Genomic DNA, 27,517 nt, shown 5'->3' with positions numbered 1-27,517 from the left:
TTTACTTTGGCAGTGCATAACACCACTACAAAAAACAGCCATTTATTTAAAAACCTGTCATTCGTATCAAATCATTGATTCTTAAATACGGCAAGATTATATGAGTACAAAAATGACACAAGTGAATACCACAAAACATACACTGCACGAGTATTTACTGCATTATTTTTTTTCACGTCACAATCTCCTTTATGCCGCAAGTTTACTAAGCACAATACACCTTCGTGTGAACAGGAGATCTTTATCAGTTCCAAGGCACCTTCCTCCCTAAGACACGGTTGGTGATTTTCTGAAAGATAAAAACAAAGCGAGAGAGATGAGTATTATTTCTCTAAAAATTAAAAACGCTAAGCATGAAGATACTGTTAATAAAGTTTTCTGAACAGAATATCAAGGGGTAACACACCACTAAGAAATGGCTATCTACACCTTTTAGGAGAGCTAAAGCAGCCTAGCTGTTTCTCAGTCATTGGTATGAAAAACACCAGGATATCCCTGTGCTGGCTGCTGTGGAAATGGTCAGAAACAAGTCTAAGGAATCAGAATACATCTTGACATTAGCTGACAGACTGTTTCCCCAAGTAACCATGACGCATGTCTCGCTCTTCACCTTCTGAATACAAACTTCTGGGCATCATGTGTTCCCCAGTTTGCCATACATTTATGAAAGGGCACAGGAAAACTAGAAGAGTTACAGAGAAGAGTACTAAGCATAGTGGAAGATACAGAAAGTGTTTTCTACAATAAACAGCTGAATAAATTAGGACTCTTCGCTACAGTGGGTGGGATGAGCCATGACTGAAGGGGAAGAGGTGAAAGTCTATACAATCCTAAGCAGCCTGAAGCAGGTGAAAAGGTAATGTTATTTGCAGACTCTTCCAAAAATAATCTGGGGAGGCATCATATAAAATAACTGGTAACAGATTTTAAAGAAACAAAACAAAAAGACACAGAATACTTTGTGTGAAGAGTCACAGCCTTGAGCAGTTAAACTGTGGAACTCTGCCCTGTGGTGCTGCGAACACCATACGTTCACACTTCACAAAGCAAGTGAACAAGTTCATGAAAGAAAAAAAAAAAAACAAAAAACAAACCACAAATCCAAAGATGAATTCAAAGCCCCTTGAACATAAATCACACCAGACTGTTAGAGCATCTTTGAGAAGTACTGCTAATGCTGGCTCTGTTATGATATTCTTCCCTAGGCACCTGCCAGTGTGACCCATTCTTATGAGGATGGGCAATCCAGATAATGAAACACCACATCATTCTGCTAGCTCAGCTGGCAGATCACTGACGTTTTGAAGCATGGAATACATATTATGTGGCTTTATAGAAGTGTACGATAAAGTAAGAGCTTTGGGCAACTCATATATTACTAACAGCAGTGGGAATGATACAGCCATTACCTGATGAGACCTTCTGCATCACACAGATGAACGCAACACGCAGCTCAGCTATTTATACACGCACAGACACAGAGTATGCAGTATACGTGTATATAGTATATACACATATTATATATCGTGTATATCACAGAATCACAGAATAGCTTGGGTTGGAAGGGACCTCTAAAGGCCATCTAGTCCAACCCCCCTGCCGTGGGCAGGGACATCTGCAACTAGATCAGGTTGCTCAGAGCCCCATCCAACCTGACTGTGAATGTGTGGGAACAAACAGCAAGGCGGGAAAAGCTTGAAATCCAGCCATTACAATTTTGGGAAAGCTTTCATAAATCACTGAGAACAAGTGACTACGAGGGAAAGAATACTTAAATCAATGGCAGCCTCACCTGTCAGCATGTTGGGAATATTCCTCAAGCCTCACTAAGAGAATTTGTAGCAGATTAAAAGACACAAAGCTGCTGACGTGAATCTCAGTGTGAAATCTGTCCCCGATATTTCATGAAGCCTCAGAAGGGCTCAAAACGCATCGCACCACACAACCTCTGAACAGTCCTTACAGCTCACAGGCCCTTTTGCAATCTAATAAGCAAACCCAGCTAGCAATTAGATGCTATCTCCTGCCTTTGCTCCACTTCCAGGAAGTGACTACAAAACAAAAAACCCTAACATGTTGCTGACAGGAGGGAAAATGTAGCCAAGGGATGAAAAACAAACATTAAAAAAAAAACAAACCAAAAACCCAACTGTAAAGCAGCAAGCAAAGTGCAATTCAGTTTTACACCTCTAGAAGCATGTGCTTTTTCCTTTGGGGTAGTGACACCTTGTGGCCCCTATCTTGCATAGGCTCTAAAGGACATGTCCCATCCATAAATAAAATAAAGTGTTTAGTGTTCCTGAATGCTAATATCTTCTTTCTTTTTTAAGGGGTAGAGGGAAGTACATAAATTAATAACTTTGCTATCCCCTTTATGGAGGTTTCTCCCATGCCCCCTATTTACAAAAATGGCAAATTCACTACATGTAATAGAAAAGCCTCAGTAACAGAATGAATTGTATCTGATAAACTCATAAAATTCATTTTCACTTCACTGGGGTTGAAAGAGTTCTGATTGATGCTGCCATCAGATCAGAAATCTGTCTTGACTATACAGTTTTCAAAATTAAAGGGCATGCACCATTCCCTTATCTGACTAGTATAATTTTATGCTCTATTTGAAATTAAAAGTACAAAAAGCAAAGGGATACTGGGACAGAACATCAGCCCGGACCCATGTGCATCCTGTGATAAAAATAACTTTGCTATCTTAATAAAGTTAAGCATTTAACAATTCGAAAAATTAAGAATGCCTGTGCAACCCTCAGTTGCCTTCTAGCACAGGAATTTTGATAAGTTTCCAGTTACATATGAGCCCATACTGTTTCCTCCCGAGGATCCCATCCTTACTCAGTGCTAACAAAACTGTTACTTCATTCTCTCTTCACTTCCCACTGCACTGCCCCACGTTGCCACTGTAGCACAGAAATGCCTTAAAACAAGCACTGACAGCCCTTACTTCTCAGGTGTCCTGTATGAGTGTTTTCACTTGTACTTTACAAAAGGTAAGAGAATTTTGTTCACATATATTCACTAATTTGGGGCCCCATTTTGAGCCAAATAAACTCAGTTTCATCTCATCCCTCAACCTGGACACTAATTTAAGATACTTGGTTCCCTACAGCTAACGAAGAGTCTGCCTCCAGAGAGCAGTATGTCCCACCTAGTAGTGGTTGTTGCTCATACTGGAAACACAATTTTGGTTGGTTGGTTTCTTCTCGGGATAGATTTCTAAGAAGCTGGTGTTCATTTTTTTCTGAAGTATTGACCCATAAATTATATTGCTATAATTATATCAATATAACATACCTCTAAATTCTGGTGTGAGGATTTCACTTGTAAGTGATACTTCAGCAAACAGCACTTGTCGATGTTGATGTATGGACAGGTATGAGTGTGTGCACGTTTAATTCATTGCTTCCTTTCCTAAATATAAATCATCCCTAACCTCTGAGCCCTCAACGCCCTATAGAAATGGCATGCACACTGGACTGCTAGCTAATTCCATCCTCAGAGCCAGCTGTACGGCTATTAGCGAGGTGTACACCTAGTTTTACTTTTACATGTCTACTCCTTTGGTATCAGTGACAGGAATAGAAGCAGAAATTCAGCCAAGAAAATACGAGTGTAAGCCTCAGACACTCCAGAACAGGACACCTCAGCACAGACACTTTCACCAGCAGCCTAACCTACTGAGCTGCACTCTGAACTGGAGTAACTGGGGCACGAGTACATCCTTCCCCCCATCAAGATGACCAGTGCTAGCCTGTCAAAATCCAAAGAGAGAATGACAAAGAAGTTTCATTAGCAACAGGTCATGCCACTAAGCACTGACCTGGGAGTCAGAGATAGGAGTACTATGCCCGACTCCACCATTGACCCACACACAAACTTGAGCAGGGCACTTGACACTGTGCCTCCCTCTCCTTTCCCAAGCTTTGTCTGGATATGTGCCAAATGATCTTGGAAGGAACTGTCCCCTACTAGGTTTGTATAAGGCACAACAGGACTCCTCTAGGTGACTGCAATTAAAATAAGAGTCAGATCTATTCCAGAGTACTCATCTGCTGTTCTACATCAGCAGTTCACAAACTTGTCACTATGAGAGATACTCAGACCGCAGTTTGGGTACAGTGCTACAGATCATTTAAATGATACAACCCTAGATTACATATGGTTTTAGTCTAGCTTTTGTACCAGCCGTTTTCTTCTTCTAATACTGTGTCATCTTTGGAGTCATTCCACAGAATCTGTGGTTCTTTTTTTCATGCACAATCAGATCCACTTAGAAACTGATGCTCTCAGCAACACATTAACCAAATTCTAAACAAACCATTCACTGTATTTACAGCTACTCACTACAGCTATTCTGCATCATCAAGGAAGACAAAAAGATTACAATATTTATTGCAATGAATCATCATCCCTCTTCCAATCAAAACCACACTTACATACAAAACTTCTGATCTGATTCCCTCTCTGCTTCCAGCTGACTACGCTACTTCAAGTCAACAACTGCCAGCATTCATTAATTCTTAAGACCTTACTGTACCGGCATCTGAGATTCTCAGACTAGTGAAAAAAATATGCCAAGTTCAAGTAATTCTAGTGGTAAATGCCCACAATCAGATTAGGAAGGTATTCTGGATAATACATTGTGTTACAAACCCTAACTTTTAAAATGCAATTACTGCTGTTCCCAACAAATAACTAACCCTATTATTCCAGCTCTGGTAGGACAACTCAGCCAGGAAAGAGTTGCAATGCTAAAACTGAAGTGCAAGCTTAAGATCCAGAGGAAAAAAAAATTAAGTTAAATTTAAGTTTAGTTTTAATTTTTAATGCATATCCTTAAACCACTGAGGCTTATCATGCAGTTTATTGCCTGCTGCCAGAGTTCTCCAGAAGGCTATGTTTTATGGTATATGGGTTAGTTAAAAAGCAAGAAGGTAAGTCAGGTTAGAACCTCAGTGTTTGTATTGCAAACTGTTGTTTCTCATCTTTTAGTTCTTATTAAGTCTTAACAGAAAGCTTAAGCATATGGATGCCTAGAACAGCTCAAAAAGTGATACACTGGTCAGTTTTGGAGATGCACTTCTCAGAGGGGACAAATGGGCCTCCTCTGTTTTATCAGGACATTTATCACATCATTGTGTATAAACTGATACCGCTTGTTACACAGAAACACTAGATAATTAGATGTGTGCACATGGGAGGGCATAGGGACAGAAGACTCTCTTCCTTGTTACTTATCGTGCTTAACCCAGGTGAGTCTCTAGCACAGCGTTCTTCAATCTTTCTGTCCTTAATTAAACCTGTGTTTAACAGACACAAAGCGCATGTTGCACAACTTGGACAGCCAGGGAGGAAGAGCATTAGCAGCAGTTGTTAGCTGGGACAGAAGCAGCTCCCTGCAGGGATCTCACTGCTCCATGGCAGAATGAGGCAGGATTCAGCAGAGTCCTAGAGTAACCCAGCAAAATGGGCCCCGCTGTTTCCTTCTCCTGCTCACCAAAATCCTGGAGTCCTCACCCCACCTTTGCTCTGCTGCTGGTTGCGTAGTGAGGCCCCAGCACAGAAACTGTTCTTGAACTGCTGGATCAGTGTTTGTGGTTCCAAGTCAGTCACACCCATGCTTAGGGGTACTGGTTTATTCCACAGCTTGCCAGACAGAGGAGATCCTTGGCTGATCAGTGCCAGTGCGGTAAGACCACACTATCAGCTGAACAAACACTTAATGGTGAAATCCACAGCCCCCAAAGTTAACAAATTACCACCAGGACTGCCAATTCTCCACTGGAGCAAAATTAAGAATGACGACTCCAGGCTTTGTTAACCATGGTTGTAAAGTTAGCTGTGAATTGTGTAAGCTAAATCCATCTACAGCAAGGGTACACGAGAGCAAAGCCGGCAGCCTTCAGGCCAAAGAGCTTTGTCTATTTTCCATACACCATGTGTAGGTACTGGAAGGATTTCAGGCTAGGTAGGGGGATTTTTTGTTCCACATTTTGCTAAGCTTGACTGCTTTGACCCTGATTAAATGCTAATATATCCTCACCATCTAGAAGCTGCAAAATACCACCACAGAATTAACATTTAGTAAATATTACTATAATGCTTGTGACCTCAAGGAAAAAAAAAAAAAAATCTAAAATGTTCCAGTAGAAATACTTGACCAGAACACCTACCGTTTTGTAAAGCTGTGCTTTCAGGCGGTATGAGTTATATTCCATTTTTCTCTTCTCTTCCTCTCGCTTCTTCTGCACCTCTGGCAGCTGCTCATAGATCCTGAGGTGTAAATACAAAAAGTCAAAAATAGTGACTTGGAAGGAAGGAACTTATTGATATTAAAAAAACCCCACCCCATCCTCTGTTTTATCTTCACATTCTGTTAAAGCCTACTGGCCAACCACATCATAGAAAAACTTATTTGGGGGTTTACTAGTGTCACACAGAGAAAATGTGGAATACATAGCAGTTGTGAAACTAGAAATTCCCACATCCCATAATGCCTTTCTCTTACAAGCAGCACCCTTCTAAAAGCAATATTTATAACATTAAAATGACCATACAGCTGATATGATTACCCAGCTGCAAAAGGTAGAGCTTCAGTATCTTCAGTACCGAATAGCCCCATTGCCTTTCTGTACTGGTTTATGCTGATTCTGAGTAACATGTTTATCCATCAATTGCAGTATCTTTATCACAAGAATAACCTGATTTAAGCTATTTAGGCATCTTTACAAAATTTCAGTATTTTCAACAATCAACCATGTTGCCCTGTTTAGGTGAATGCTGAATGCTTCTGTCTTCTCCAGTGCTGAACTTCTCCCATACCAGAGCCAAACAGCAAGGGATGCTTTGAACTGAACAGAAGGTGACTGGTGCTCAGCACAGCCAGTGCACTGTTCTAGTCTGTTTTACATGCTACCATCTAAAGGAGGGACCCGAGAGCTAGGATGGCGGTGTCTTGCTCACACTGCCTTCCCCAAATCTTCCTTTAAGATCATAAAGGTTTACTAATTTCACGACAGTGGTTGCCAAGAAACATGCAGCTTCAAAAACATTGCTGTTTAGGGGAGGTGGAAATGAATTATGTTCAAATATTTCAGTCCTGTAATATTTAAAGCAAGACAGATCCTACTATAACACCCTCCTTAACATGCTGATTTGATAATCAGCAAATAGAAAAAAAAAAGACTTGTTACAGATACACTAGTGCATTATACTCTTTTAGAGACTGTTTCATTCTTACATCAGTATAATATCTTTGCATAATTACTGCTGGCACTTCAAATATTTTTAAACACGTCTATGCCTTCAACTTGTATTATCTGAAAGTACTTCAACACACTCCATTTTGAACACGTCAGATCAATACAGCCCACCAGCCAGGAGGGGCATCTTTGACACTTGTCTTGGTACTAATTCCAGCAGGAAAATAAGTAATACTTTAGACTGGCAAGAGAAGCGAGGGAAGCAAACGTGTATCAATTTGTACTGACTAAATAGCAAATGGGTGCAAGTGAGGTGTCACTTGCATGTTTCAAAAGAGAGAAGGACGAGAAGTTAGCTGGAAAACAAAGTAATAGGAAGCTGTACGATAACGCATAACTAAGTAGGCAGAATCAAGAAAGCAAAGATCAAATCCAAATCTCAATTTTATCTCCTGTCTAATTCACCAGCATCAGCTAGGGAAAGCCATACACGTCCGTAGCTTCTACAGTCCCCCACACAAATGTGTTTACCAGTCCATCAGACTTCACAGTGGAACTGATGAGCAAGCAAATACACATGCAACGCCAAAAAAAAAAAAGGGTGGTGGGGGGGAGCAACTGCACTCCTTCCAGTGACCTACCTTCCTGTGTATCCCTATTTTCCTACTCTGTCTGCAGCTGCTCTTAGGAGGTCATCTTTTCTAAAAATGTCACTACCCACGTTACCGCTACAGAAAGGAGGAAATAAATCACATTTAGATGCTTCCTTTACTCCTCTTATGCTTTGCTGGAAGGCAGCAGAGAGTGCTAGGTCTATGCATGTGTTACTGGATGGGGGTAGGGATACCTCCAAGATTTGAGGTTTTGCTTTACTACCATCTCACCATTCTCTAAAGGCTTTCGCCATTCTAAGGCTCCCCTCAAAGAAAGATCAAGATTTACCCCTCACAAATCATCCCACCATAATGATGTTTAGAGCAAGAAGCGGGCAATGCAGAATTGTAGGTAAATTAATTCCAAATTGTTTTCATTACCTCTAGCTAATTTGCCATGAGAAATTCCATTTATACCCTCACAGAGAAAAAGAAAAAGCTTTTGCACTCATTATAGGTATGGATTTCAAAAGAATGGTACAGAATAAATTACTTCTCAGCTCCAACTGAGAGCTGGAGTATGACAGCAGCAAGAACACAAAAAAAGTCACCAAGTGTGACTGCCTGAATCAGTCTCCATAGAAGTCCTGCTGGCTTCGATTATTATGAAATCAGAGTTTCTGAAAACATATGAGTTCAGATACATCGATCTCACAGTCCAAGTGACCGGAACCTGAATCTTTCGACTTCAGCTACAACACGTGGAGATGCATTCCTTGGGGAACTGCCGTATTTACCACTTCTGCCACCTCTCTATTAACACTGTAAAAATACTTTTAAATGCCAAAGGCTATTGAAACAAAACATTCTTTTTGGACTCTCCTATCATATATATCAAGGGGTTTATTTTATATAATGAGTATTCCAGTAGGTATTTTGTAGAATCACAGTGTAACTTAGGTTGGAAGAGACCTCTGGAGGTCACCTAGTCCAACCTCCTGCTCGAAGCAGGGCTAACTTCAAGGCTAGATGAGGTTGCTCAGGCCTCATCCTATCAACTTGTGACTACTTCCAAGGATGCAGAGTCTACCACCTCTGTGGGCCCTGGTCCAGCACTTCACCACCCTCGTGAAAAACCCATTTCCTTGTCTCCAGATAGAATTTCTCCTTACTGTAACACATCACCACTGTCACCGTGCACCTCCAAGAAGAGTCTTCCTCCGCCTTCTTTAAGTCCCTCTTCTAGCAGGGAAGCACCACTGCCAGATCCTCACCTTCAGCCTCCTCCTCCCCAGGCCAAACAAACCCAGCCTCTGCAGCTTCTCCTCGTGCACCACATCCTCCAGCCCCCTGACTGTCTTGGTGGCCTCCACCAGACTCAGGCCACTTTGTTGACCTCTCTTTTGTACTGGCAGCCCAGAACAGGGGACAGGATCCAGCTGTGGACCCATGAGTGCCAAGCAGAGGGAATATCCACTTCCCTCCACCTGCATGAAATGCAGTGTGTAGCTGGCCTTCATCACTGCAAGAGCATACTGCCGACTCATGTTCCATCTGCTGTTCACCAGCTGTCAGGCCCCCAAGGCCCTTTTCAGAAGGGCCACTCCACAGGTAGTCTGTCCTCAGACACTGCCAAAGGGGGTGTCCCTGGGAGGGGTTTCTGTCCCAAGGAGAGACTTGGTATTTGTCATTGTTGAACTTCATGAGGTTCCTCTTGGCGCTTTCCTCCAGCCTGCAGAGATCTCTAGAGACTGCAGACCTACTCTCCAGCACGCTGACTGGTCCTCCCAGTTCAGCGTCACCTGCAAACCTGTTGAGGTGCGCTCCATCCCATTGCTACTACCGACAAAGATGCTGTGAAACAGTCCTGGCCCACAGCATTGTTCCTTTCACATAGCACAAACCCTTCCCTTCATGTGGCATGTACATTCCAAGACTTCAATGCAACGAAGCACTTGCATATATGCTGAAATCCCAACTACTTAAAATATCCCTTGCCTCAAGGTACGCTCTTGACCTTTGTTTTGTTTTGACTCTAAATAACTTACAGTATCATTGTGTTTTTATGTAACTTTACAAGTTACCAGAGATGACTTTATGAATCCCTAATTTACTTTTAGGTATTTATGCTGTTTCTCAACTGGTACTCTTCCAAACCACCTCCTCTTGACCCCAACTACCGTTTCAGAATCTAGCTGCAATAAACTCCATTTTTTATTATACCTTGACATGCTTTCTCTGTAGCATAGGTATTCCAAATGTTTAATACATTGTTAGTGTGCTGTGCATTTCATGTATGAATTACTTGAGTCAAAAATAAGGCAAAATCTACCATAAGGTGGCTTTCTTCAAGGCTAAAAGCCTCTGTATTCCTTTGGTTTTATTTCTTACATAAAGCTATTTTCATTCGGTGAAATGATGCCTCACTTCCTGTACCAATTACCTAGTTCGTTAATGTTTAAAACTATACAGATGCTCTAGTGGCCCACACCCTACATTTCCTCTCCTTTTGGGATAGCTTGCTGTAGTGCTTGGATGGCAGATACTGCAGCAGAATACTCAGGTTTAGTTACAGAAATCATTTTTCCAAAATTATTTTGTTTCTCGGATTTTCTAAATAGGTGTTTTCTCCCTCTGATAGGGTGCCTACATCTCACACTGAAAAAGCTGAGTTATCCCCAACACCCAGTTCTTTGACAGCAGATACAATTCATCCATCTTTCCTACCCAGGTCACTTATCTACCTGAAACAAAATTTTCTTAACCTTACCGTTTAGATCTTTGAACCATTTCACTCTTTGGAATTGTTCTCTTTTCTCTAATCAGGAAACCTAAATGGAAAATTTTGAGATAAGAGAATGGTGAACAAATCTACTCAAAGAATAGTACTGCAACAATATGACTCCTTTTTAAGTTATGGACTCTTATAGACAATAATGTTAAGTACTTATAATACTTTTATTAAAAATACACACACCCTTAAGTGTAATGTGGGAATTCATTAATTCCTACAGAACATACAAAGCAGAACCACGAAGGTACCTCTGTCGGACTGCACGTGACTTGCATTCCTGTAGCCCCTTCTTTTCTCCGGAGGATTAAATAGCTCTTCTCGTTCAGACTGCAGTACGCTCTGTATCCTCCTCTCCTCCATTACAAGCTTCAGATGCTTCACACGCTCTCCAGATCGGGAGATGAAGTCAGGGCGATGCACTGCAAGAGCCTCCTAAGATGAGATGACACAAAACAAAGTCTAGAGTGGCCAGACTGTCTCCCTACAGCTGGAAGGGAATAATCAAAATATCTAACACCATTACCAAAGCATGGAAAAACTCCCATCAAAGCAGTATTTGGTATAACATACAAAATCTTGTATCCTTAATGCTGGGTAGATCCTCAGAGACCTTGTTTAACAAACTATTTGTCAAAAACCAGAAAATTAACTGGCCAGAAAGAAAAAAAAATTGCTAAAATAATTAGCAAAAGGGACACAAACCTCTTCTCAGAAAAGCATGGCAAAAAGTTAACAAAGTTGAGCCCACAGGATAGAAGATTCTGAAACTTATTACAGTCTCCCTTGTTATAAATCAGTGGGCACATCAACATTAGCAATTTATATTGGATCACAAGTGGAATTTTGAAAGCAATTTCCCGATATCTCCATTTGCCACACTTCAATTTCCATCACAGGGCAGTCTCTGAGCACATGAGCAGATGCAACTGAACTTAAAGAAACTTCAGAAGCGCACCTTAGTTAGCTCTTCCTAATTTACATTTCACTTGGTGTGGACGATCTCTCTGTACCCTACATCTCTATTTTTCCACAGATGTTTAGAGTGATCACACCCGATCTGAAGTGTACACCATATATGCACGTATGTACACACACACACACTGTTTGCACTGTATGAATTAAAGCCCATTTTAATCACATACTATGTACATCACACAGTATTATTTCTGCATGGAAGCAAGTATGACGACATTATGTCAGCTACATTCTCTCTAGTTCCTGAAGCCAAATGATTTAAGCCCTAAAATATTAGATCAATTCAAATAGATTAGTGTATTGTGGAAAGCCAGATTACCATAAGCAAAAAGGACTGATGAATTTGTAGGTTTTCTTGGTTGTTTGGGGTTTTTTGTTTGTTTTTTTTTTTTAAGCAGGAGCAGTCTGTAACATGTTGACTTCCAATGATTATAAAGGTGAAATAATAAAAAAAGGAATAAAAAGTGTTTCCACAAGACTCAGCATAACTCCTGCAATCCTACCAAGATCTCAGCAGCCTTACAGTGCAGCGTGCCTTTACCTGTAGCGTAAGCTTCACGAGCGGCCGCGAGGACCTGTTCTCAGCATCTCTTTCTGGAACTGCTGGCTGAATCACATTGCTGTGCTGCTGCTCTTGCCAGTTCTTCTCTCGGAGAGGCTCTCTCCAAGGCTTTGTGCTGGTCAACGGTTCAAACCAAGACGGACCAGGACCAGAAAAGGAATTGGAATGGTTTTCTTTCCTAGATTCAGATTTCAAGTCTTCTGCTTGGACGAACCATGAAACCCCTGTTAAAAGACAACAGAAGAGAATAAAGATTTGTAGACAATATATGTGTCTATTTTCCATCTCCATCTATGGCCCTTTATGCCTGTGCTGGTTTTGGCTGGGATACAGTTAATTTTCTTCACAGTAGCTTGTACGGGGCTATGTTTTGGATTTGTGCTGGAAACAGTGTCAATAACACAGGGATGTTTTCGTTACTGCTGAGCAGTGCAGACACAGAGTCAAGGCCTTTTCTGCTTCTCACAGCACCCCACCAGCGAGTAGGCTGGGGGTGCACAAGAAGTTGGGAGGGGACACAGCCGGGACCAAAGGGATATTCCATACCATATGATGTCATGCTCAGCAATAAAACTAGGGGGAAGAAGGAGGAAGGGGGGACATTTGGAGTGATGGCGTTTGTCTTCCCAAGTGACCGTTACGCATGATGGAGCCCTGCTTTCCTGGAGATGGCTGAACACCTGCCTGCCCATGGGAAGGAGTGAATTAATTCCTTGTTTTGCTTTGCTTGTGTGCGCAGCTTCTGCTTTACCTATTAAACTGTCTTTATCTCAACCCACGAGTTTTCTCACTTTCACCCTTCCGATTCTCTCCCCCATCCCACCCGGGGCGGGGAGTGAGCGAGCGGCTGTGTGGTGCTTAGTTGCCAGCTGGGGTTAAACCACGACAATGCCCAAGGTCTTAGCTAAATCCGATCAGTGGCCTAACACTGCAATAAATACTCACTTCAGTTTAATAACAGTGGGACTCTGTATCAGACACCTTTGGCAGTTTCAAAAGAATTCGTTTGCCAAGTGTCAGAAAACCAGCAAGTCTTTATCAAACAACACTTTTGAAAAAGCACAAAATGACTTAGTTTGCAAGTTTCTCTCTTTATAGAAAGAATAGTTATTTATCAGCAATTTTTCATTTTTAAGGAGCCTCAGTGCTGTCCTAAGCCCTATGGCTTTTTATAGATATTTTTGAAAATCAAATGCTTTACATCTTCCAAATGTTAAGTATGTATACAAGAATTAGATTACTCACAGTTTACATACATAATGGGATTTGAATACATCAGCTAGTACTCTAAGCAGATATTCTAAATTAAACTGGTATGAGAGAGAATGATTTGTCCCTACAACAACAACAATGATGACTAAGGAAAACATTTTTAAACATTTAATCATGACATTGTGAAGACTGACAGGAAATTTAAAAAAAAAAAAAAAAAACCCAAAAAAAAACCACAACACCACTCAGCAGGCTACACCATCAGCCCAAAAATGCAACTCTAGCTAAAAGAGGGAGACGAGTCTAGTTCTTCTGGTGCCACAATCTTCCCTCGAGTACGCCTGAAAAAATACTTGTTCTTTGAAGCCTCAGTACATTAAACAGTAAGTACAACTTACAGTGACCAGTTATTCAGAGCTTAACAGAACCTTTTATACCTTGAAAATCAAAATTAAGTATCTACATGATTCCCATCTCATTCATCTTTCCTTGCCTTATTCACTGCTTCCCATTTACTACCTTTACTGGCTAGGTTGCATTTAACAGCTCGATTGAAAATGCCATCATAATAGAGCATTAGAGAGCTCACTTGACATAGTGGTTTTGTTTACAATTCATTGAATAAAACCAGAATAAGAACAGACTGTGCTAGTGACAGAGACTACTCCGTGTCATAGCTTATCCTCCTCACATATTTTGCTGGTTGCTGTTGAGATATACAGCTTTTTCTAGTCTGCAAGAGAAAGCGTATTTTGGACTGACCTTGTGGTAAATGCAGCCTGCTCCTTTTCGTCCTTTTCTCCACAAAAAAATTGCCTGGCTGTCCCTTCTGCTTACCCTTGCTTCCTGCTGCCTGATGATCTGTGACCATACCATCTGACTCCCCAAAATTACCATCAACACAATGCCAGGGTTCCTGCGGCTGTTGATTTGGCTGGCTAGATCTCGGGGTAGGAAAAGTCACACCAACATCTCGAGTGTTTTTCTTAGTTGCACTGTTCACAATCTCCAAGTCTCCTGTAGTTGAAAATGAAGCAGTAACATCTTATTCCAGCGTAGCCGGAAGTACTTTAACATCAGCACGTGTGACATGCATAGTTCAGAGGATGACCCTCAATTTTTACTTTGAAGCTGAAGGATCACTTTCTTTATCCCACCTTCAAAAGTCAAAATCTTTTATATTCCCACTTTCAATTCAAGGAGAGTTTACAGTGACTCAGGATTGTTACTATATGATAATCTGAATAACATTAAAGTGGTATAAACCAAGTACCCCAAGCAAAAACAAGCATATATATATATGTATGTATATAGTAACTCATTATTACCCATTAGTAACTTTTTTTTAATATATATGTGTGTGTGTGTGTGTGTGTGTATATATATATATATATATGGGGGGTGGGAATTAAACTTGAACCAACTATGCCGCTTGCTGGGGACCTGAGCTGACTCTCTGGAGAATTAACGTCAAATCTGCTGCTGAAAGACACAATAGCAGGTCAACGTACAGCTTTACTTTTTGGACAGTGGAACTGCAGGTTTTTCTGGACCTGATAGTTTGTCCAGTGTGTCCCATCCAAAACTATGTTTTAGCTGTAGAAGACTGGTTTGCTCACAGCACTACAAATATTTAACAGAAACACCACCCCAAATATTTAACAGGGACATATGAAGTGGAAGGTGTCAACTAACATTCAGAAAGTCATAACATGATCTTGAAAACAAGCCATGAAAATACCTTTGTGATTCAATCCACTTGCACATGAAAAAAAGCAGTAATAAATAAATAATTGATATGTCTGATGAATAAAACAAAGCCATTACTCAATCTTATGATGGGAACTTGGTGTGTAAATGAAAGCAATGGATAAACTGATAATTGCCACCAGAAAAACCCAAGTGCAGAACTGCACCAGTCCAGGATCAGCTTATGTTTTAAATAGAATATAACATCCAAAATATTACCAAGAAGAATACGAAACACTGCAGTTGCCTTCTGAAATAGCATATTGTCCTGGTTTTGGCACGGATAGAGTTAATTTCCTTCCTAGTAGCTGGTACAGTGCTGTGCTTTGGATTTAGGATGAGAACAAAGTTGATAACGCACCGATGTTTTAGTTGTTGCTAGGTAATGCTTACACTAGGCAAGGGCTTTTCAGCTTCCCATGCTCTACCGACTGAGAAGGCTGGAGGTGCACAAGAAGCTGGGAGGGGGCACAGCCAAACTGGCCAAAGGGACATTCCATACCATGGGACATCATGCTCAGTACAGAAACTGGGGAAAGCTGGCTGGGGGTGGGGGGGCCGCTGCTCGGGGACTGGCTGGGCATCGGTCAGCGGGTGGTGAGCAATTGTACTGTGCATCACTTGCTTTGTGTATTATTATCATATTATTATTATTATCATTTTATTTCAATTATTAAACTGTTTTTATCTCAACCCACGAGTTTTTCTCACTTGTGCTCTTCCAATTCTCTCCCCCATCCCACCGGGGGGGGGGGGGGGGGGGAGTGAGCGAGCGGCTGCGTGGTGCTTAGTTGCCGACTGAGGTTAAACCACGACACATATGCCTACAAAATACATTCTGTAAGTAACAGATGTCTTGCGGAGAAAACAATGTATAAAAAAAAGATACAGTTAGTCCACCTTTACTATCGAAATGGATCAGAAGCTTAGGTTAATAAAACTTACAAGCAAGTGAGAAAACTGGCTACTACTCAAGCAGACCAAGAAAGGAAATGAAATGGCTCATTTTAATTAGAACATAACATCTTTCTCTAAAAGCATTTGAAGTGAATTTGAAGAATGCTGCGTGTACATACCCATCACCAGAAACATGCAACAGACTTTCGAGAACAGTTTCCAAAAAGATGAAAGGCAGAAGCAAATACAGACAAGACAAGTCTGGAATTCAACAACTCACCTGCTTGGATACCTTTGTTTAGCATCCGTGTCCGCCGCTTGTTACTAAGAGCAGAGCTTGGCCCCCATGAACTGCTGCTTGCAGAAGGTAAATCTGATGAAAGGGAGACTACCTTCTAGAAAAAAAACCACAAAAAACCAAACAAGCAAGAGAACAGAAATTCCTGAAATTCTAACCGAAATGAACAGAAAGCAGGTTTTAAACAGCAAAAAAGTTATAGTCATCACTCTTCACTTGTTGTACCTTGATCCTGTTGTTATTGAGATGTTTATCACAGGCTGATCGGTGTCTCTTATTGCTATGCCATACTACAGTCAGCCTTGACTTTATCCTCATGCACCAATGCACTTTCTGCATCCCATTCTGGTAAGAAGAGTGCATGGTTTCTGTAGGCAAGAGCTTGCCTGTGATCAGATTCTGTACAGCGCTGAGCATCCTCCAATTCGTTTGTCAAAAGTTCCTGCGACAATGTGGCCTGTCAAGACAGACTTATAAAAACCCTTTGCTGTGGCAAGATCATTTGTTGGCTGTACTGTCATGAAAGACCACAAAGTGTGAAATATTTCTGCTTTGGAAAGAGGGAGAATAAACACCTAAACCAAATCCTATATTCCTACCCTCTCAAACCAAAAGCCTTTAAAGGTTGCTGGGTTTGCTGGAGGAACAAACTGTCTTGAAAGATTAACATGTTGCTTTGTAAATTCAAATTGAACTCCAGTTCTGTACCATTGGCATGGCAGAGCAAAGTCCTTTCAAAACATGGGATGTTCCTCTCACCCTGTGATCCTCATTTCACAAAGTTCTCCAGGTGGAGAAAACTAAACTCAATAAAAACAAGAAAAAGGAGACGCATGGTAAGATCATGGCTTAGGCAAAGCACTAGTTTCACATCTTCACCATTCACACAAACAGAAGTTCCAGCTGCAGGGATGTAAGCAGCACAGCTTTGTTGTAATAAATTAATTTAAATTTTATGTCAAGTTATAGCTTTACAGCCATTTAAAAAGGAATATACTCTGTAAGTGTAATGCATCTAGTCCACATGGTTTTTGGTTATATAAAATACAAAGAAGGTTAATGCTTTATTAACAGCAATTAACTGACAGTGCTTCCCCAGGCTTCAAATCCAACAGTGCGGCACAGACCAATCTCCCCTGAATTTAATTTTTAATTATGAAACAGATTTATTTTTTTTCCTTGATCATAGCAATTAGTATCCTATTAGTAACTCATAACGCTAGCCACGATGGAAATGAACAGAGGCTTTTTTATTACCTTTTTATTGAACCTCTGCTATCACCACTTCAATGCAAAACATAATTTCATTTCAACATTAAAAGGAGGCAATTTTTACTCTCATGCATACTGGCAAGAACTGTTTTTTAGTTTCATAAAGCTATTTCAGCTCTAGTAGAGTGCACTAGACAGATGTCGTAGATATGTATCTTCTTTCAGAGAACAGAAGCAAATTTGAATATGCACTCAGCAAAAATGGAGGGAGTATAAAGTAAGGGAAAAAAAACAAGATAACCCATTTGCATGCATATGCATATCAGCCTGCACAAATAAATATAAGCAGCCATTCAATACTGAATATTGACATGCATATTCCTATTTGGACTAGACTATTCAGTGCAGTGCTTTCAAAGCCCTTCAGCAGCTGAATAGTGCAACCTTTAGCTTTGTACCTGCTACCAGATGGCAGCTTGAAGAGTGCTTTAGAGATACTGTAATAAACAAAAACCTTCTGGGATGGGTTCAGCATCTATAAATAAAAAAAGCTGTAGCCAAGTTTTCTGGAAGCAGAGCTGACAATAGGCTCTCATAAAAAAAAAAAAGAGCTACAAAATGCAGCACTTGCCTGAAAGATTCGTACAGTAGTCTCTCTAGGGGTAGGGCTCCTGCTATAAATAAATATCTGCCTCTGAACCACAGATATTTGCAACTAAAAAAAAAAAAAAAAATCTTGATTTCTGTTCAGCCAAGCATCACAGACCATTACCAAAATTTGGATTTTAAATTAAGTTTGCCATTTTGCCATCAATTTTCTCTCACTCCTTATTTGAGGTGGGTTATGTGTCTCTTTATATGCATTTTTAAAAAGAACACTACATCAGCAGATAAAAGATACTACTTTCTAAAGCCATATGGGCTCAATGCAACACCAAGCACTGGGAACGGTGAGCCTTTATTCTCATATACTATTACTGCAATCAGTTATCTCACGGGTGATTTCAACAGGCAAAAGACTAGATGTTGGTTTTAAGGTCCAAACAGACATTGAAAGATTAGTCTTATGAATGGAATATGAAATAAAATAACCTCCTAAATACTACAACTGTGCAAGAAATGTTGGATCTGAATTTCACTGTTAGATGGTCAGTGTTTGATTAATAGTCCTAATGTTGCAAAGTTTATGACAATTTTATTTTACCTTTAAATAAATATTATAAATAAAAATATTAATAAAAATATTTCTAAAACCATTCTTAGTCTTGAAAAATACTTTCTCCCCCAGACATGCATTCATTAGCTTACTTGACACACAGAGTTTGAGTTGTTTCTATAAAAAAAACAAACCCTAACTCATTTCAATGAAATCTATTAGTAATGACGACACTACCACTTTCTTCTGTTAATATGAAAAAAAGAAAAATATTTCTCACTTGTTCCTGTACTTTTCAGCATTAATGCATGTTACAGAACACCAAAACTCTGTAATTTCTTACTATAATCACCAAATCCATGCCAAGGCTCCCTTTCAGGAAATTAATTTTCATTTCTCCTCCAAAGGGCAATGGCCAAATTCAGCTGAGATAATCAGAAAGATTTTCTCCACTTTAAAACAGCTTTACTCCAGACTTTTCACCTAGTATCCTTAAGGTGGAGACTTGGTCTTTTAATACGCCTAAACCGCCAAATACAGAAATTGAAGAAGCTTACAACCAACACTCAGCAAGACAGAGTAACTCCAACATTTAAAATAGACAAACAGTAACAAAATTCAAATAATAATTCCAATTTTTATGAAATGGTATTATCGTGGCCCAGAGATATTCAGGTAGCAATATGCAGTCAAAATTTACAACCTCAACTTGCCACTACGGTCTTCAGGATTGCTAAAGCACAGAACCTGCAGGTAACTAGAAATCAGATACAGCAGGATCTTCCTTCCCAAGACAAATAAAGGAAGAGAAAAAAAGATAAATAAGAACAAAAGGAAAGAAAACACAATTGATGTTTTAAGATATTTTGATCTCATCCTTATTCCTGGAAAGGCAGACAGACTTGTTTGAGCTACTTAGATCAAAGACAGAAGCCTACCATATAAACAATACTCTCTGGGAAATATTAAATGATTGTCCAAAGAACAAACTCTACTACTGTACAGCAGTTTAAGAGTTCCTGTAAAGATTAATTAAAATTGTCGTTTGGTCTAACTGACCACATACCTGGATCTCTTTCCTTTTCCTGTGTCTCTCAGAAGTAACCTTTGGATATTCTACACCGACTGCTTTGCCACTTCCCTTGTCCCGCTTTTCAGAGCGGCTTTTCTGGTGGTTGATGGTATGATAAAGCTGGGAGAGTCTTGGTGACACCCGCACTCTTTCATGCCCAAAAGCCCTGATCAGCCTGGCAGTATCAATGGTGGAAATGGAACTGCTCTCCTCAGTCTGAGTAGCAGTTTCCATCTCTGTTTGGGTCACCACATCTGATTCAGAGGTGGTGGAACTGATTGTGGTGCCATGATCCCTACTAAGCCTTGTCTCTGAGGAAGTGTCACTAGGAGTTTCCAAGTACTGCTGGTGCTCCAAAATTTTATTCATGTGGCAGATAATTTTTTCTCCTGACCCATTTTTCCTGAGCTCAACAAGGCTATTTTTATCATGGGTGATACATGGTCTTTCTTCAACATGTGTTGCATTAGGCTTTAAGGTACTTTCAGACACGCTCTTTTCTGTCAGTCTTATTTTCTTCTGCTCTCTTCCCTTAATTTTCTTTTCAGAAACATTCTTTTCAGATTTTGTTGGTATTAGCGTATGCTTAATGGGATTCTGAAGGACCCTGGCCAATCGATCGAGGCGTTCAACAAGGGACAGCTCACCGTTACTCCTACAATCATGGTGCTGGTGTCTCTTCTGGCACTCCAAAAACTTAATCCAGAGTTCATCTAATCTACCACTGGAGTGGGTTCTCTGTCTCGGTGGCAGGTCTTTCTCCACAGTCTCATTAAGGCGAGTTGTTTGGCTACACGGCACAGGATAATTTCTAGCTGCCTTTTGTTCTGCTTCTCTTCTGCCATGTTGAAGTAGCTCCTTCCCTGACGTTTCACTCCCCAAACTAACATTTAGATCCTCATTCTTGCTGTAATCTGCTTCTGCAGTGAGTGGAAAGAATTCATTTTCACCACCTTTTTTATGACAAACAGAGAAACCACATTGATGATGATGTGCTTTTTTCCGATTCTGCAAGACAGGCCCTGAGGAAGGTCTAGCGCGTCTAATACCAGAACTGTCTTCTGACAGCTCGCTGTTAGACAGGAAGTAGCTCTCACACACGGGCATTGGACGATGAAGGTAGAACCGTGCAGATTTGAAGACCGAATGAGTGGTTTTTACAGACTTCGAATGATCTGTGCATTCTAGAAGAGAAGACGACACTTTAAATTTTTGTTTCTTTACAGGGAAGCAAGTAGCAAACAGCAAATCTTAAACAGGATGATTTTCATCCTAACACTTTCCAATCACTTCAAAGGATTGAAAGCAGGAATCATTGTACCCATTCCCAAAATGCAACAAACTTAGAAATGAAGTTTCAGCATTTTCAAAGTACATAAATAACATTTTCTATCATTTGCAACATGGAATCCAAGAGAATATTATATCCAACTGAATCTGAAGGAGGAATCTACATACACCACAGGTAATTACCCAGACCAAAATTTGGACTGAGTCTTTATTTATATTTATGGAAACTCATGACAGGCAGCCACAACTCATTTTGCCTCTTTTCAGACAAACGCCCAGGGAGTATAAACATCCCCTAAGGCTATGCCTGAACATTATCTCTTAACTAACTCCAAACAGCATATATATAAAGACAACCAATACCACTTCCTGCACAGCTCCTCAAACCATCTCTGATAGCATACCAAGATCTAGCCCTGCTTTGCTTTCAAGCTCAGATGACACATTTTAGTTCAAAGCAGCAGTGAAATCCCCCCAGAATATGCTACTATCTGAAATTACAAAGGACTATATGCGGAAATCCAATTATAAACTCATTTGTCATAGACATACATTAAGTATGCACGCAGCATGTGCTAGCAGGAATATACTCCAAAATAATTTTAAAGCCATTTGTAATACACTGTTAAAAAAAAATCAAATTTTAAAAAGTAAAAATGTGTTTCATGTTATGTTCTTTGTACAATGGACTGAATTATACAATGATCCATGAGGGCAGAAAGTAGGAATTATAGATGCTAGTGCCAGAAGGATTTCCCAAGTCCCTATGCTTACTGCAAGATATTCCATGCCATTTTAGCCAAGTATGTCATGTAAAGATGCCTTATAGAGTAGTAATAGCTTTAATATAAATACAAAGTCAATAAAAAAAAAAAGAACAGTCCATTTACTAATGGTAACACCAGTGCCTAGGTAATGGGGAGCTGTCAGCAAATGCGTATCAAGCTCCATTAATGGCAGGAATCTCACTCATACTATTTTTTCTCTAGCTCTCCAACATTCCTCCTAAGTTTGTTTTTTGTTTGTATTTTTGTTGTTTTGTTTTAAACAGTCTTGTTTCTGTGACTGTGATCTACTGATGAGAACAGAACTGGAAACCAGGTCTCCCTTCCTTCATTTGAGCAAGCTTTGCCACTGATTCAGCGAAAGGGTGCAAGTCCCACAAGCCAAGCCTCTCCCTACCCCAGGAGGAAACACCTACCTACCTCATCAAGAATCACAAGCTATGTTTTTATAAATCCTCAGTTCCACATGGGAAAAAGTGATGCAAGATAAGCTCGGGAAGGGTTACGACTGTGTGAATTCATAGTGTTAACACTGCCTCATAAACCTCACTTTTATTTAGTCACTTGTATAAAATGTAAGGAAAACATCTCTTCCCTTCCCAACACAGAGACACTTCAGTGTAACGTCAAGATCATGAGTAGCATAACCAGACCCAGTCTCACTAACTCTGAAATTGGAGGAATTTGTCTTTCCATACAAGGTCAATGTTTATATACTCATGTAAGAGGATTCCTCCACATCCTCCTGACAAATGAGATCAGGCTTGGGAATACTATGCAGAATTTTTGCTATTTCTATATTTTCAAAAAGTTACCAACAAAATGGAAGGAATGCAAACAGGCAAAAAATAAAAATAAGCGCATATAGAGAAACTTTTTTTAAAAAATACATAACTTGCATAATTTTAAGCTCTAGACAAGCTCTGTGGGTAGAGGTAATCTTTTATTAGACCATCTAAAAATATAGTTGAAGAAGTCAGAGAAGATTTTAGACATGCAAGTCTCTTCAGAGCTTGCTTAAATTTCCAACTGTACTGGCTGGTTTAACAAAAGATTATTTCTGCTTACAGTTCTTTTCTTGCCGGTGTCTTTAGACCATCACAACTACAGAAAAATACTATTAGATAATTTTATATTAACACCTGTGTTCCCCTTTCATTTTTATCCAGGCTATTCAGAGAGACAGGTATCCATTGATCTCTGCTCCAACATGATATTTTGTTTGTCACTGCAGATTCTTGTTCGGAGAGCTGCCTTCTATACACGCACTCTTTCTTCAGCTCTACTGCCATGACCCAGAATTCTTCTGAGTTACCCGCAGTGAATGAAGAAAAGCATTTTTCTATCTTACTCCACTTGTTTCCGTATCCTTGCATTTTATAAATGCTCACAGAGAATTATTTCTTCCATTAGAAAAACTAGGTTAAGATAACATTGTCTTTATTGTTGCACTACTTCAACTATTGGTCCTATGTACACTTACCAAAAAAGTAAAATGAACATAAAATAATGAAGTTCAGTGTGTCTTATGCAATCATTTTAAATTATCTTCTGGAACTACCAAAATCTCTCCATTCTGAAGAGAAAACCTTCAAAGAAAACCCCTTCTAAAGTGAAGAATTAAAATCATCAGAAGGAATCCCTATCAATACATCAGCACAGCTCTGTGGGGTGACCTTACCCCAGGCATATTGAGCTGCCTGCTTAAAAAGGACAATAATAATCACACTGAGGTACTCCATACAAATCTGTTTCATTAAATGTCTTCATATAACAAGTTTACGTGACACTAAGAAAAATAAATGGGCTCCCAAAAACCCTATATATGTGACTGCCTAGAAGAGAGCAGGAACTCTCTAATTCAGAATCCATTACACTGTTCATATGTTTCAGGTCCCATTCCTCATTAACAGCCACAATTATATTACCTCCTTGCAATTTGCTCACTCTTTGTTTAATATGGCACGTGTTGCAAAATACTGTACTGTGCAATAAACAGCTTCCCTGAGGAATTAATAGCTGCATTTAGGAGAGATGGCAACCACTGAGCAATTTTCTGTTTACAGTTACTTCTGTCCAGGAACAAGATGCAATTCTCAAACACAACAAAAATCCTCATCCCTACTCAGACTCAAGGAAGTTCAACCACCACTCAAAATCACAGAATGAGGTTTTGTACAAAAGGAGTGTCCATCAGGACTAATTTTAGCTACTGTCATGAGAGACACCGTCAAAATCATCAGTTAGCATAGTGTAATTTCATTTTGTCAGCATTCTCAACACATAAAGCCTTAAAGTAGACTACTATAGTAGTAAACCCTGACCTTCATCCCTCAGGAGTACCATCCAACAAGGTTAACGGAGGGGAGGAAGAAAGAGACATCAGTCAAATCAAATTAAAAGTCAGTTAAATACCAACATTACAGAGATACTTTATATGACCTCACAAGACGTCAGTGTATTTGTGGGCAGGAACACAACCCCAACCCAATATACAGAGCCATCCCACCTGCTTTTATTTACCAGGGAATTTCTGTCATTTTCTACACAGGCATCCTTTCTACACTTAAAGAAGACTTTGCACTTCAAACTTAAGAGTGCCTTATAAAAAAAAAAAAAAAAAAAAGCCAAACCCCACCAAACCCAAAAAAATCTTACAAAGGCTCCGATAAGCACTGGGGCCACTGGAATGCTAGCAAATACTAATGTCCAAGTATTTGGGCTGAGAGGGAGGAGCAGAAAGATAGGGAAGAAAAAAAACGAGTCAAATTCAGCATCTTCAAGCAGACTATCAGCAATACCATGAGACCAGAAATCATGGATCCTGAAACATAATTCTTTTGCTCTGCTTTCTTTCATGTGTATGAAAACACAAGTAAAATTAAACACACACTTTAACTACCTGGGGAAGCTTCCAGCGGTATCATTTGCTCCTCAGCCCAGGCTAGCTTGGGCTTGGCCCTCTTACTGTAAATTCCTCCTTTGTGCTTGATAGCTGTACTGTCTGGAGGATTATCATCCCTTAAACCAAGCAAGTTTGCCGGAAACCTTGGAGGAAAAGCATCATTTGACCCTGAAGAGAAAGAGATCAATAACTATGAGTAAAAAGAGGCAGCAGGAAAAATAGGTACAGAAATTTCACAACAAAGACAGTGTCTGAAAGAAAGCCTATTATCCAAGTATTAGTACCAGTATGTTCAGCAACCAACAATCATGATCTCTAGTGAGCAGTTCTAGTGACTAATACAGCAGCAGTAGGTATTGCACCACATTGTTCTCCATGATCTTTAGCAACAAGGTTCTTCCCTGAGAGGTAGATAAATTTTACCTACTCTACTAATGAGCAGAGAAGAATACAAGAAAATGAGCATTAGACAGGTTTGCTAGGAAGCCAGACACAGGACTTGGAATGTCCAGACTCCCTTCTTGCTCACATTAAAATTCCAGACATTTTCACTGACTGATGTAAATATCTATTTTCTAAGCTCAGAACAGCAATGGAGAAAAACTGGAAGACTAAAGTAGGACTGTATAACTTCTAAACAAAAGCTCTCTTACTATCATATCGCTGTCTCCTAATGTTAGAAACCTAAAATGGCCCCTAACTGATTTATCATCCTTGTCAACACCACCTGGTTACATTCAGCAGACTTACTCAACTCAACTTCCTTCAGCTACTACTCATGAGCTAAGAATCCTCGCTGCAGCAGGGAGTTTAAAAAACAAAATTTATTTTTTAATTCTGCCATACATTTTCTAGAACCTTGCACTGCCTCATATGCATATTGAATTTTTATATCTAGCATCATACTTTTTGCAAAACAGACTCGCATCACATTTGTTTCTCTCCTTTTGACCATATTACAACAGACAGACTGGGAAAAGGTAATGATCAGAGGCACACAAACAGTTACAAGCACAATTTGTGGCTATGCTGACTAACCTGTGCACTTACTGTCACTGTTGTATCAACCTGCTTCCCTGGGACACGTCTGTCAGGAACTGGACATCTCTGTAATGTTAGTTTTGTCTACAAATAACTTTGGATGTCAAAAAGCTCTCACTGAAAACAACCTACAAACAAGACCTATAATGCTTAAGTGATGTGTTCTTTATGTACAGGAGAGAACTGAAAAATAAGAGCAGGCAAAGCAAAAGAAGTTGATGAATCACAGAGCATCCTTTCCCCCGATAAATGAGAAGTGTTTTTCACTGGGAGATGGGAGGATGGGGGGGGAGAGGTGAATATGTATTTTAAACCACAGTTACAAATTACATTGTTTATAGAAAGGCTTTCTACACTGGAATCCCCTAACATGGAGGAAAGAAATTCAGTACTGAGAAAGCTATTATCTGAAATGCGTGTTGTATTATGCAGATATTTCAGAATGCACACATACCAAATTAATATAAAAAAGGGGGAGAATGTACATAAATAAGGGAACTAAAAAGAAGGAGAACTGGCAGAGATATGAAAGAGTCCAAACTGAATAGTAATTCCCAGAGGAAAGTAAAGAATTATCAAGCTGTAAAACATTGAGCCTTGTTTCTTTTCACTGCCAGAATGGAGTACTAACATCCCTTTCATCAAAGAAATTTAAACCATAGCCTTCAGTCAGGACTCCTACATCTTTGTGTTATAAAGTGGTGTGAACATGAACAAAGACGTTTTTCTATTAAAATCAATGCACTTACTCTAAACTGGTAGGACAGAAGAGTTCCCAGCTCAACTGAGACAACTTTGCATAAGAAATAGGTATATTTTGATCCATGAACTACAACCATCGTTTTGCATTTGGAAGGCCTAAGATAAATAAGTACCTGAGTGAGAGCTCTCAACGCTGGTTTCTGACCCAACTGGAGAAATTTTGGATCCTGCCTTTAGATAAGGAACATAATACATCCCAGTACTTCCAGAAGGTTTATACGGCAGCAATAAGGGCTGATCTGTGGGGATGCAACGCAATTAACAGAAGTCAGGCTTTAATCCTTTAATGCAACTGAAGATAAAAGCAACAAATCAGGACCCAAGGAGACTGCTGAAGATGTCCACTGTGGTAAATCTGGAGAAATACCCTATTCTTTAGGAAAATAAATTGCAATTATTAATTAATTAATTTAATTATTTAATACCCACCCAATGGTTAGAAGGTTGACTGTCTCTTAGCTAGAAAAAATAGCTTACTTACCTATTCAATATTAAATTTGTGACTAGGGTGACAAACACTGACTTAAAAAAAAACAAACCCTCACATACCCACATAGCTCCCAGTTGATCCATGTTTCATGAAATAATTTTAAATGAGCGTGGATATCTGTCTCTCAAGTCAATAAAAACAGTATGCTGTCATAACAGAATTTCATCAAACGTTTGGACCAGAACGTAGCTGACTTCTAACAGCAAAGAGAAGAGGTGATCAGATAGAGTGCAAAAAAATATGTCGGCTGATATAATGAAAGAATCTGCTCTCTCAACTCATACTATTTTACACCTTGAGAATAGAGATACAAAGCCTGGAGCCCAGGAAAAGTCATGAAAACTACAAAAGTCTACACACATCAGTAGTATAAAACACCACTGTGGGAAACCACTGCACAACATCCACATTCCTCCATCAACAGATTTAAAAGCCCTCCACATTTTCTATTTTATTCTATTGAAAATAGTGATGTGCATATTCTCCTCTTAGTTTTTGTACTACCTT

At 39.7% G+C, this 27,517-nt stretch overlaps 1 protein-coding gene across 1 annotated transcript in view; it reads right to left on the bottom strand.

The window, feature by feature from the left end:
• Positions 1-27,517, bottom strand: part of ALMS1 (ALMS1 centrosome and basal body associated protein) — a 60,796-nt gene continuing 33,279 nt past the window's right edge. The window contains exons 9-18 of the mRNA XM_076335644.1: positions 26,634-26,759; positions 24,715-24,885; positions 19,732-20,921; positions 16,280-16,394; positions 14,191-14,370; positions 12,121-12,365; positions 10,853-11,036; positions 10,581-10,641; positions 6,189-6,288; positions 1-289 (exon numbers count right to left, since the gene is read on the bottom strand). Of these exons, the coding sequence (XP_076191759.1) occupies positions 245-289; positions 6,189-6,288; positions 10,581-10,641; positions 10,853-11,036; positions 12,121-12,365; positions 14,191-14,370; positions 16,280-16,394; positions 19,732-20,921; positions 24,715-24,885; positions 26,634-26,759 (2,417 nt within the window). The 3' untranslated portion in view covers positions 1-244. The remainder of the gene's footprint in view (positions 290-6,188; positions 6,289-10,580; positions 10,642-10,852; positions 11,037-12,120; positions 12,366-14,190; positions 14,371-16,279; positions 16,395-19,731; positions 20,922-24,714; positions 24,886-26,633; positions 26,760-27,517) is intronic.

Source organism: Aptenodytes patagonicus, chromosome 4 (genome assembly GCF_965638725.1).
Source record: "Aptenodytes patagonicus chromosome 4, bAptPat1.pri.cur, whole genome shotgun sequence".
NCBI lineage: Eukaryota > Metazoa > Chordata > Aves > Sphenisciformes > Spheniscidae > Aptenodytes > Aptenodytes patagonicus.
This window is presented reverse-complemented; position numbering and strand designations above follow the sequence as displayed.